General features: G+C 45.2%; 1 protein-coding gene across 5 annotated transcripts in view; it reads left to right on the top strand.

Annotated features, from left to right (window-relative positions):
* REXO1 (RNA exonuclease 1 homolog) overlaps nt 1-13,005 on the top strand; it is a 118,917-nt gene that overhangs the window by 94,317 nt on the left and 11,595 nt on the right. For 3 of the 5 annotated variants that reach the window (XR_003568342.1, XM_027853076.1, XM_027853078.1), the window contains 4 exons: nt 2,870-3,055; nt 4,091-4,228; nt 7,899-8,012; nt 9,558-9,631. Coding sequence is in view for 4 of the 5 variants with exons in the window: in XM_027853076.1 (XP_027708877.1) it covers nt 2,870-3,055; nt 4,091-4,228; nt 7,899-8,012; nt 9,558-9,631 (512 nt within the window). In the remaining variant the exon portion in view is untranslated. The remainder of the gene's footprint in view (nt 1-2,869; nt 3,056-4,090; nt 4,229-7,898; nt 8,013-9,557; nt 9,632-13,005) is intronic. The other 2 variants (XM_027853079.1, XM_027853077.1) reach the window with 1 other exon arrangement.

Here is a 13,005-nt window from a genome sequence, read left to right as displayed (position 1 = left end):
AAAGATGATGTGAAAAACTAGAGAACAAGAGACTGTATTTGATAAATTACTAAGTGGTAGGGTAACAGCAATAGTGATGAGGAGGATGATAACAGCTGACATTTCTCATTACCTCACCATTTGTTTTACTATTTATGAATCACTTTACATTCATTATCTCATTTAGTGCAACAGCCTTGTAAAGGAGGTAGTGCATGTGTTATTCTCAAATCAGAGAGAAGATATTACTTAAGCCCTAGTAACTCATCCAGTAAGTGTTAGAGTTGGTATCTGAACTCTTCTGACTGCAAATCCAGTGCTTTTCCATCGTATGACAGCTGCCTCTCAGTCATAGAACAAATTAGTATATTACAGGCTAATTATAGAGTACAGATAATAAATGTTGAGAGTGAGGGTGATGGTGGAGGAAGAAGACAAATGGGCCGCCTGGGGCCAGATGTGTCGATGTCTGTCACCAGGATAATGAGGTTTGTGATGTTCTTGGAACATCCAGTTACATAGATTCATAATGTTACAGATGGGAGGTCCTTTGGAATACATTCAGAGCTGAGAAGGATCTTATCACATGGAATGTCAGAGCCAGAAGGTCCAGGGATGAGAGGACCCTTAGGACACAGAATGTCAGAGTTGGGAGGGCCTTTAGAACAGAAGATGTCAGATCTGGGAAGACCCTTAGCACACAGAATGTCAGGGATGAGAGGGCACTTGCAAACACACAATTTAATCCATCCTGCTTATTTTATGGTTAGGGAGACTAAAGCCCAGAGAGGGGAAGGATCAGTGCCAAGGTTGCCCAACTCAGGCCTGCTGAATTACCTTTCACTATTCATTTTATTATTCTGTGGCTACCTATCTAATGAGAGATGAGAATATCTGAAACCTGCATGTGGAAGCAACAAGTCCAAATAACATTTGTGCCAAAAAAAAGTGTGCCTCCTTTCTCTCTCCTCCAGTAATTAGGGCCTTTCAACTAAACATCAATCCTTTGTTTACTACTGTCATATTATCTTCAGGGAAGGGAGGGGAGAGGCATGATAGAAATATAAACTAAGTAGTTTCATCTTTGACAACATTGTATTAGCCATTTTAAGGAGTGGATATGGAGAGGGAAAGACCATAGTGGCCCTCACCCTATCTGAAATGGAAATAGACTCCATTCCCCAAAGCATGATGCTTTTTCCTTCATTACCTCTTATTCCTTTTCAAAGCTCCTGTTTTTAAAAGGTAAAGGGCCACTAATGGAGTAACTTTTGAATGTCTTCAAAGCGCTAGACTGGCCTTTAAGGCATATTTCTGTTTCACACATTAAGCTTTTGAGAAGAAAAAAGAGAAGAGGGTTAAGACATTTCATTATTGGCTCTTGAGAGGGTACATTAAGCAGTCAATTTGTGCTGTTCTCCTAATTTTCTTGGTCTCATCTTCCTCACCCCCTCCATCTCCATTATCTTCACAACCATTACTCGGAGAGAACTGGGGAAGGTTAGTTTTAGAATGGTTGCCGGTTAATGATTGCTACAAAGTACCTGTAAACCATTAGATAATGTGTTAAATCTATTCCCCAGTGAGGGCCTTCGTGGTCCTTACTTTCTAGTCCTCCCCTTCAGTGTGAAAACCTGACCTGCAGGGATCTTTCAGGGGTGAAGAGAATGAAGTGGGCTCTGAAGAGGCACCATCTGGAAACTCTGGCTAATGGAGCTTAGGACTGCCACACAGAGCCCCAGAAGGGCTTGGCCTGACTGTCACCTGAGGCACAAACACACCTTTGCATCTCTGTCTCCTTGTGGGGTTTTTTGTGTTTGTTTGTGCAGGGAACTCAGTTTTCCTATCAGCCCTCCTTAATTAATATTCCCTTTTTGGACTCCCAGGTGAGGGCACCAGAAATCAGTAGAGCTGGCTTAGAAGGAGGGGAACAGTGGGTCAAAAGATCATATTTTGAATAGAAAAAACTGAGATCTAAAGAAGGCACCATGGTGGGTTGGGGTGTAACTGTGTCTAAGACCCTAGTCTTCTCTTATCCAGTCCAAATCTTCCACAGTCCACACAGGTGAGAATGAATGGCAAGGGGTTGACTCTAGAGCAGAGGTCAGCAACAGCCCATTACACGAGCTCTTCTAGGGGAAGAAGTGAAGAAGTCGGGGGCAGGGGAAGAGAGTTAGGGAGGGAAGAGAAAGAAAGGAAGTAAAGGGCTGCATTTGGATCCAAGTGGGGAGACAATCATCAGTGATTATCTGGTGTTGTCTCCCCGCCCCCTTAATTAAGCAAGAGTTTGAAGCTATTACCATGTGCTAGGCACTAGAGTGGATGGGTGGGTGGATGGAAGGAATCACAAAAATATGAGAATTCAATCTAGTTAGGCTAAACAAGCTATACACACACACACACACACACACGCAGAAAAAACAGATCATATAATTAAATGCTCAACAGCACATAGACTACTGTAGGGAATCAGAGAAGGGGAGATTACTGTGAATTGGAGTCATTGGAAACCTTCACAGAGACAGTAGGCCCATGTTGTTTTAGATATTGTGATAGAGATAAATTTGACAACCTCCCTGGCATCAAGGAACTTATGATGCAGTTGGGGAGATAAGGTGAATAAAAGATAAAATATGCTACCTTGATTGTTCTGTTAAGTGCAGAATGCATGATAGGGAACTTTAAGTCCTGTATCAGGCCAGAGCGGGGAGACCTCCAGGGGGGCTTCCTGGGGGAGGTGGGGTGAGCGGGACCTCAAACTACAGGGACCATGTGGAGAGGGGGAGGGAATAGGATGGGAAAAGGAGGATGTTCCAGGAGTGATGGGGACCCAGATGTGTCAAAGCTCACCATTTTCTTTTCTCGGTCCTTCCTTCCCATTTGGGTTCAGTTCTACCCGCTGGGTGTGACTCCCCCAGTGGTGAGAGTACTAGATCAGGTTGTTCCTCCTGCCCCCCTGCAGAGAACAGCAATCGGAAGGTGGTGTCTCATGAAGCCGTTCTGGGGGGGAAACTGGCCACAAAGACAAGCTTTACACTGAATCGATCGGGTAGCCTCCGAGCAGAAGATTTGACAGGTGAGCACCTTGTTTCTGCGTTTGTGCCTTTAAAATGTCTAGGCTTGCATGTGGCAGAAAGGAAAGGGTAGGAGGGTTAGAATGAGTGGCACTCTCAGCTTATCACTTGTAAATTTTACCACATGTGAGAATATCAGTGGTGGAAGGGACTTAGGGATCATCTAGTCCAGCTACCTTATTTTACATGTGAGGAAACTAAGGTCTAGAGGGGGAAGGTCTTGCAGTAAGTCAGTGGCAAAGATGCAGCTAAAACCTTTTTCTCTTGATTTCTAATCATTGGGTTTTTTTTTCCCCCTGCTACATCCTTTGTTACCTCTCTTCATTTGTAATGGGCCAGGTTTAACAAAGAGACTTCCTGGTAGGAACCTAGGGAAGACAGATTCTTACTTTGGTGTGCAAATCAGAGAGGGGTTTGGAGGCCATCCTACTTGCCCCAGCCTGTCACCCTATCCCGCCCCCAGGCTCCCTTCTATGATCCTGTTGTCATGCCACCCTAGGCCTTCTCTCCCACCTGCTCTGCTTCCAAGAGAGACTGAAAATAGGTCGCTCAGGCATTGTCTCTCTAATGAGACATTGTCTCATCCCTTTCTTTTTCTCATCCCTTTCTTTTCAAGACTCGTCTCTGGCTGGTGCTTGTGAGCCCACATCATAGTTTTTGTATGCCCATTTGATTCAGGTGGCCTTTTCACTGACCTGGGTCACAGAGTACATCCCTCTCCCTGGGTGCCCATTTGGAGAGATGCTTTCATTGGTCATGAGCTGGTGGGGAGAGAGCAGGTGAAAAATCAAAGATGGCTTAGTGTGTAACCCATCCCCATTACAGGAGAGACAACTCTAAGCTTATTCTCTAGTACAGCAGTTCTTAAGCTTTTGTTTGTGATTCTAACCATATTAGAAATTAAAAGGTCTTGGTAGACTCTCTGAAAGGAGCTCAGCGACCCCTGACCACACTTTGAAAAGCACTACTCTAGGAAAAAACTTAGGTCAGGGACAGTTTCAAGCAGTGAGTGTCATCGTGACCTTCATTGTTTCTAGGAGCTGCCTTGTACCGAAGATTGAAGGAGTACATTTTAACAGAGGACCAACTGAAAGAGAACGGCTACCCTCTACCCCACCCTGAAAAACCTGGCCGAGCGGTGGTCTTCACCACTGAAGAGAAGAAAACCACAGACTGTGAGTTGTTCCCTTCTCTAGTGCTCTGAGGTAGATCAAATGCTTTCCTCCACAACCCTGTGAGGTGGGTGTAACACAAATACCATTCTCCCCATAGGTTCTTAATTTGACCAAGATCAAGTTAGTAAGGGTCAGATCTGAGACTTGAACCCAAGTCCCCTGACTCCCAGGCCCCAGTGCTCTCTTGACTACACTACTCTGCCTGACCTGTCACCTTTAGTCCCTGTCTTATTGGTTTCATCCAGTGTTCAGCTGAGATCTGGGCCTCTGAGCCTATAGATCTGTCTCCAGGTGCATTGTGGGTATATAATGGAATTCAGCAGAATTCTGCATCCTCTGCTGCCTCACAGCTTATAATAAGGCGAGGCTTTTTGTTCTTTCCAATCACATTAGTAATGATTAATCCACCCCATATAACTTTGGCTAATCCACATTCCCAGTGGGAGGCCAGATTTAAATTCCCCCTCTTCTTGGTGCTCTTTATTGAAAAGAGATACCGACTATCCCATCCTAGCTGCACATTATGCACAAGGTCGCAGAGAGATGAGGCTTGGAGGAGAAGGCAGAATCCACTTTCAGTGCTAACCTGAGCATTTTGTGCAAGAGTATATTGCACCCAGAATGCCAGATGTCCAGCAGTAGTGGTGCAGTGAAGCCAGATAGATCAATAAACAGCAGGCAGCTGTTGCCTCATTGACTTTACATGTAGAATAGCTAGCTCTCTGATTCTCCCACTTGGCAGTGCAACCCCGTGAGGTAGCTTTATTCCAGTACTCCCTTTTGACTCTTCTCCAAAGGAATCAAACAGTTTGGTACTGTAGTCTCAATGACATATTCCCTGCCCCTGGCTTAAAAAGGTTTAGATAATGTGCTGCTCACTGAGCTGCTTCAGACACTTGGGGGCAGAGAGGATACCTGGGTGCTGTGTACTTTAGGGGAGGCTTTCTGGCCTGAGTCTTAAATTGAACTTTGAAAGGAATTTTGAGTTTGGCTTGGCAAAGGGGAGAAGGACAGGCAAAGCAGTGGATGAAAAGGTGGAAAGGAGCAGATGACAAAGAGACAAGTTCCCCTGGAGCCATTTGGGCCATCATGGAAAGTAGTGGGAGGAAAAGCTGAATAAGAGGGGACCTAGTCGATGGAGTGGGCCTTGAATACATTAATCCTTATGCCAAAATTTAAGAAGACCTGAGATGTTGGGAGAAGGGAGATAGGAAGAGTCGCTGGGTGTCTTCCCATGCTGGTGGAGTCCATGGCTACAGGGCCACCACCGTATAAACACTCAGGTTGGTCATCCTGATTGACTAGACAACCCATTGTTGTTATTTTATGAATACTTCACTTTGGCCTAGTAGGTGACATCTTGAGTGAGGCTGTTTTCTCTTGATAGGCTTGGCCATGCAAATGCAAGTTTTCTTTAGTGCTCAATCTTCAGTGGATTGCTTGGTGGCTGCTAGAGCAACCCAGGGTAGAGGCACAAGGGGTGAGGGTAAGAAAAGGCAGTTTTTCCACTAAGACTTAAACCTTTTCTGTCCCAACTAATCAAGCTGCCACTTCTGTTTGTCAGCCCTATTTCCCTAGCTGCACCATTGCCCCTGAGCCCTTTGGAGTCCAAAACTCTACCTGAAGCCCTGTTGCTTTTCTCACATGTTTGGGGAAGGTAGATTGCTTCCAATACATCAGTAACTTCCTAAGTGAACCAGAATGTGCTGGGAAGAGTTTGATACACTGTTTGATTACATTGAAATCACTTGCTCTATGAAAAATATGGATGTTGCCAGAGAGTGCCATCTCCCTTCTTCGTATTAACATGCAGCATGGAATGTGGAAATGGTGTTCCATTAGTTGCAAGGATGAGTGAAATCTCTGGTATTTGGCTATAGGTGGGAGTGGGAGGCATCTCTTGAGTTTATTCATTTTGTTTAGTGTCTTTCCATGTCCCCTGCCACATCCTTTCTGCCTGTGGACCTAATTGCCTCAAGCAAACCTGGAAGCACCAGCCAGCTCTTCTTGTCTCTCCTGCTTCCTCTCCTTCCACCCACCCAGTTCCTTTCAATCTCCAGATCTTGCAGAAACTACCAGATTAATCTTCCGGGGAGGTGTAGCAAAAGGAGCCTGGACTTGGAGACCTGAGCTTAAAGACTGGGCTTCATACTTACTAGTAGTGTCAGTACTTAGTAGTCAGGTATCTATCCTTGGGCAGGTTGTTTTGTGTCTTTGAGCCTCAGTTACTTCAGTTGCAAAATGAGACTAATAATACTTGCACTCTACTTCATAGGGTTATTATGAAGAAAGCACTTTGTAACTCCTTAAAGGGCCCAGTAAACGTGAATTAGGATCATCACTTATTTCTCAAACCTAGCTTTCATCATGTCTTAGTAGCAACCATTTCTACTAAGGAATACTAAGGAATATTCCTCTGCTGGGTTGTCCCACTCTCTAGTCAGCCGACTTTTTGTCTCTGCTCCCCAATACCACCATGTTTCCTCCTGCCTCTGGGCTTTTTTGCTCCTCCTATTCCCTGCTGAAATGCCTTACCTGTTGTTCTCTGCCTGTGGAAGCCTTTTTCTTACCTCCCCCATGAAATCTTCTCTGAGTACTGAAGACTTTGGTTCATGTTTCTGAATCAGGGTTTTAGACTAGATTTATAGAGCCTAGAAAGTGGTAGTTTTCAAAAAGTGATCTCCCATCCCTTTGCTGACACCATGAGTTAATGGTACCAGGCAGTAGAAGTGTGATACTTCTTATAGGACCCCGTTTAAATTTGCCTTTAAAGTCTTCCCTACTCAGTGGCCTTGTTTCTTTCAAGGCCATAGGTCTCCTCCTAATTATTATGGCTGTTTAACTCTTCTGAGGCTTACAGCCCCCTGTGTGATCTGTGTAAAGGGACCTCATTTGGGCAATTGAGTGGTGAGTTTAGGGATCCTAAAAGCTTGATAAATGCAGTACTCATAGGTGACAGCTCTCTTACTCCATTACAAGCTCACTGTAGGAAAGGGTCCCTAGTGCCCTCAGGGTCGCACTAGTGCCTGGGATTTGCACCCTGGCATGGAACAAGTAGGTCCAGCCTGGTGCCACTTTCACTCTATTGGGTTGGGGGGGAATTGTTCAGACAAGATAAACTCTCAGTCTAGGAGAGAAGCAACAGGTGGGGGAGGAGTTGTGGAGGGAGATCAGTTTTCTTAGATATCCCGAGCCAACTTTGGGAGTACAGTGGTATTGCTTTAGAGTGTAACCACTACACACTCATTCCTTGGGAATATTCTAGGTCTTGGGGCACATGTTGAAAATCTGGTCACCCCCAACATCCCACCACATCATGCCCTTCTCAATGTCAGATTGGTACAGAGGGAGTGTGACATGAGTATACCTTTCTTTGACTATTTCTTGTCCTTTTCCCTTTTAGCTTTTAACATCTCTAGTCCTTATTTGTACTCCTCATTAAATAAGTCTCTGTAGTAGCTTTATCCTATTCAAAACATATCCCTTTTGGTCTTCTGTAACTTCATTTCTTTTTTCTTTGTGTCTTTAGTGTCCCCTGTCCCTAGAAATTCCCTTAGCCAAATTGGGACTCTCTTCCTTATGCCATGGTGGGGAAGTGGTGCAGTTGGTATCAGGACCTGCCCCAGGGCCCTCTTTCTTCTTCACCTGTCTCATCTCTCTTTCTTTGCAGCGTCCTGCCGAATTTGCTGTCGCTGTGGCACTGAGTACCTAGTCTCGCCCACCGGCAATTGTATCCGGAAGGAGGAGTGCTGCCATCACTGGGGGAGACTGCGTCGACAGAGAGGTTAGTTCCTGGTTCCTGATTGTGGATTGGTTAAGGGAGTGGGTCTAAGAGTAGAAAGCATAACCACTGTTTTGAGATTCTCCTTCCTTTTTAACTGGACATTTCTGCCACCCCCCAAGGAAAATCAGGTTTCTTTGCACAAAGGAGCTTATGACAGGACTGCCTTTTACAGGGGACCTGGGTATGGAGCTGCAGATCCACAACGCATCCACAAGGTGGTGCCACATCACCCCAAACCACAGAGAAACAACTGGGCTAGGCTCTAGGATGGCAAAGACCTTTAACAGTGGTGTCAGACACGTGGGCTACAGTGCTCTCAAGTTTGGCCTGAACCAGATTAAAGTGTCAACGGGAAATATTTAACAAGATAAATAAAAATATAGTGCATCGATAACATTCCATTTTAAAACCAAGTGAATATATGACCCACAGGCATCTTTATGTATAGTTTAGGGGCCCCTGTTTCTATTTTAATTTAACACCATTGATCTAGTATAACCCCCTCATTTTATGGAGGAGCAAACTGAGGCCCAGAGAGGGTCTTTCCTGAGGAACAGAACTGCAACTGGTCTGTTATGTTGCTGAGTCAGGGGAGTAAATGCCTTGAAACTGGAGCCTCTCCTTAGACAAATGGTTTGAAGGAGCCATTTGTTTTTAAAGGCCAAAGATAGGTCTGTGTGCTGGTACCCCCAGGAGTTGCTTAGAACAAAGCAAGATGCCCCCAAAGTACCCACTTTTGCCAGTGACAAGTACCAGGCAGAGTCAAGTGTGCCCATCTTTTTGATAGGGGTGGACAGAAATAGTACTGTTGATCTGTCATCGTGCATTCTCTACTGAGCCTTTTAAATATAATAAAAATCCCACTGAACTAGAAGTCATGGGGCCAGATTCCGTTGCCAGGTGTGACGCTTAGTATGAAGTGTAACTTTGCGTAAATCCATTCTCCCTTCTGAGCTTCAGTATCTTCACTAAGAAGATGAAGTTGGGCTGCTCCTAGGGTTCCTCTAATGGTTCCCCCATGCCATGATCCTCCCAGAATAGGCTTGTTTTCCTTCTGGATTTAAGAGTGGCAACAATAGACTGAGGAACTGTCTTCAAGCCCTGCTCCTTGTCTTCTGAAGCTCAACTTGATTCATAGTGTGTAACGGCAGTCATGATCACCCGACAGATGAAAACATTAATCTGCAAAGACATCACCATTGGCTCTGGTTTAATTAAATCAGTCCTTCTAATTGGCTCTAAACTCTGGCAGCCCATCAATTTAGTGAGGTTCCCTTGACCCACAGTTCCTTGCTGTGAGCCAAAGGGACATCTCCCTACAACACCACAGTGGGCATGATTAGCCTTCTCTGCCAAAGCTGCCAGCCATGCAGTAGGGCTCTAGAGTTCCACAGCATCTCTGAGGTGTGGGCTGTCCCCCGCTCCCTTCTTCCTTGTCATATCTGCCCCTAAATGCCAACTCCTGCTCCCCTTGCAATGACTTTCCTGAGAAGGCCTTCCTGCTTGACCACATGTCCTTCTTCTCTTTCCTCTTGACTGTTTTAGTGGCCGGTGGATGGGAAACCCAGTATAGTTGCTGTTCAGGAGCTGTTGGTTCTGTTGGGTGTCAGGTTGCCAAGGTAAGTGCTAACCAGGACTGAGTCTCCTGGATTTGGGGTTCTTCCCACCCTACAGGCATTACCAGCCACGATTGTCTAGAAGATCATAAATCTAGGATTTTAGAAATGAGAGGATGCTCAGAACACAAAATGTCAGAGGTGGGAGGGATCTCGAGCTCTTGAGCCTAGAGAAGAGAAGCCTAGGGTTGGGAGTGGGGGCAGGATCACAACCTTGGAACCTTTGAACAAAAGGGCTCTTAGTTGAAAGAGGCCTTCTCCTGCTTGTCCTCAGAGGACAGCCTGGGGAGCTGGGAGAGGTTACAGAGCCAGATTTCAGTTAGATCTCAGAAGAAAACTTCGGAATCACAAGTGCTGTACCGAGGTGAAAGGAGCTGCCATGGTGGGTGATGAGTTTTCTTTCCTTTGAAAATTGTCAAGGGGAATTCTGTTTTAGGTACTGGTACCTAAGGGGCTATCGGTGGCCCCTTCCAGCTCTAAGACACCGTTTTTCTGCCCCTGTCATTTTCTAGAGAAGAAAATTTTACAGAGAAGGCAAGCCAGTGAGCTTGACTTTGTTGCCTGGGAAAACCCAGAATGTTGAGTTTAAAATAATAATCCTATTAATGTCTTAATGATAGTGTCTTCCTTGGGAGTTTGGGAACCTGCAAAAGTTTTAACTCATTGTCTTAGCTTCATAAGAAGCAAAAAATCTGTATTGGAAGTCAGAAGACCTGGCTCTTCTACTAGCTTATTGCATGACAGTACTCAAGTTGTTCACAAGTGTTGTGCTTTAGCTTTTTCCCTTTAAAAATAGGAATAAAATCAGTGTGCTATGAGACTAGTCTGAGATATGAGAGTATGTGGATAAGATAAGAAATGTCCTTGGAACTCATGTGTGTTGAGGCCTCTTGGAAGAATCATTGGAGGATGCTGCTTTTAAATCCTTACAGAATCTTGTCGTCCATTTAGGAAAAGCCTGGTAGCTAGCCAAAGCCTGTTAGAAATTAAGACGTCCGTCGGTTTGATAAATTCCAGTGTCAGTCTTTAAAGAGATCCTCATAGAACCTTTTAGGGGAAGCAGAGAGAGCCCCCGGGGCCTGGAGCATTTGAACCTCCTTAACAGTATACTACCCAGTCCCTTCCAAAAGTGTAATTTCTTTGGAATCATCAACTCTTAGAGGAAACATAGGATGTCAGAGCTGGAAGATCATTTAGAAGAGATCCAGCCTGATCCCCTCATTCTCTCATTAGGGAGTATAGAAGAAAACTTGCCTAAGGTCATGTAGTAATAGCAGCAGAGCCTCTGTTAGATGCCCTGTTGTCCTCCCTCATTTCCCGCTCTTCCACTGCACCAACCCTAGTGGTAATTGTAGAAGTTTGTCAGGCCATTCCCAGATGTTGGCGGCAGAGGGCGGAGAGGAGCCAGGCCAGCCCTCCGGAGCATTCTGATTAAGAACAGCTGTAGAGCCCTGTCCTGGTGTAGCTCTTCAGGAGCACTCCTTCTGTGGTCCCTGGAAGAGCCCGGATCTACGTGGTAGAAGAATCCATCATGGCTGGAAGGGGTCAGGGACTCCTGGGAGCCCTGATTTTTAGTGACTTGAGCTAAACTGGTCCTGGCATTGTTTCCTAGCTCTGAGGGCCATTTATCCTTCAGTGCATATCATTTCGTGGTTTTGGTGGGTCCAGTCGTCATAAGACCCATTTGCTTAGAGGCGCAAGACCAGAGGGCACTGATCATAGAATGCTAGAATCTTCAAACTACAGAACCCTTTGAGAACATCTCATTTAACTACTCACATTTTATAGTTGAGGAAGTAGGCACAAAGAATAGAGGTGACTTGCCAAGGTCACAGATGAGGGGGGTAGAGACAGGTTTCTTGTCCAAGTCTGTTCTCCCTAGCAGTTATGGACCCTTAGGAAGGGTTTCTGAAATGGCCTCTTGATGAGGCCTTTGGTATGAAGTGAACAGTTTCACTCCTTCCGATGTGGATAAAATTTACTTCACCTTTCCTCTTAAGACTAAAGCACTCTCAGAGCAGAATGCAAGAGGTTTAAGTTTCCTGCCACTTGTTTTTGTGTAGTTTCTCAATTGTGTAGTGTCTCAATAAAACAAGGAACAGATTATGAGTCTCCTCCTTGTTTTATGCTGGCTGGGACACTGACAGGATAATTATTGTTATATAATTATATTATTAATTAATTAATATCATAAAATTGTTATATAATTAAAGGACAATTATTGTTAATAATAATTATTGCTCAGTGCCCTAGCTGCTCTGGGAGCCAGACCTTTTTACAGCATAAGACTCCAGTGATCCATGTGTGGTATTCACCTTCGGCTTTTGTCCATTGACAAGGTCAGTGTAGTTTTGTAAGATATCTCACAGTGGTGCTTGAGCTCAGAACCAGGGAGAATACCTCCCATGGAGCCAGGGTGTGTCAGGGTTGGGGCAGAGTGGTGTTGGGTACTGGTGTGGTGGCTGACCAGTCAGCCCTTGTGTTGGGGTCCAGATTATTGGTGGACCCTGGCACTCTGTGGGGTTACTTTGCCAGTGGACAATTGAAATCCACAGGATTTGCTTCGAAGAAATACCAAAGCAATACAACTGAATTAGGACTTGGGACATCTCTTAATCCAAACTCCCCATCTTAACAGAGGAGAAAATGGGGTCTAAGAAAAGAAAAGACTTACTTAACATAGATAGTAAGCAGCAGAGTTGAGATTAAAAGCCAGGCGGCCTGACTGTGCATGCTTTACATGGGAGGTAGCTGTGGGAAGGAGTAAAGAGTAACATTGGCATGCTGCAGCGATGAAACCAGCACCTAGGAGTCAGGGACCTGGCTTCTAGCTCTGCCAAGCACTCATGTGACCAAGTCACAAACCATATCCCCTTTCAGGGCCTTCATTTCCTTCCTGTGGACTAGATCCCGTCTTTGGGGATCTAGCTGGGGGTGGGGGGGTGGACATGAATGTCATATGTTGTTATATGAGGTGCACCAGGGCGAAGTGCTGATGGATGATTAGAGAACGAGCATTAACAAGGGGTGAACTGCATGCTGCAGAGGAGAAAGGCCACAGGAACAGTGGGATGACCTCAAGGAGGCCAGGGAATCCCAAGAGGACATAGGACCTGAGTTGTTCCTTAAAGGACGGGTAGGATAGGGAGTGATTCTCAAAACTTTTTTTGTATTATTCTTTGCTATAAAGAATCAGGGCCCAACAGGGAGAAAGCCAAGAGACTTGCATGTGTGATTGCAAGCCTAAGTTCCTTATAATTGGTGGCACACCTTTAAATAGGACAAAGGTTGGGGTTAGGGGAAGAACAGCATAAATGAGCCCCAGCAGATGCTAGGCAGGCATTTTTGTGCTCTTCTAAACAAGGTGTGAAGATCTC

Source organism: Vombatus ursinus, unplaced genomic scaffold, assembly GCF_900497805.2.
Source record: "Vombatus ursinus unplaced genomic scaffold, bare-nosed wombat genome assembly UNPS02009918.1, whole genome shotgun sequence".
Lineage (NCBI taxonomy): Eukaryota > Metazoa > Chordata > Mammalia > Diprotodontia > Vombatidae > Vombatus > Vombatus ursinus.
Note: the sequence above shows the minus strand (reverse complement) of the source record. Positions and strands in the feature narration are given on the sequence as shown.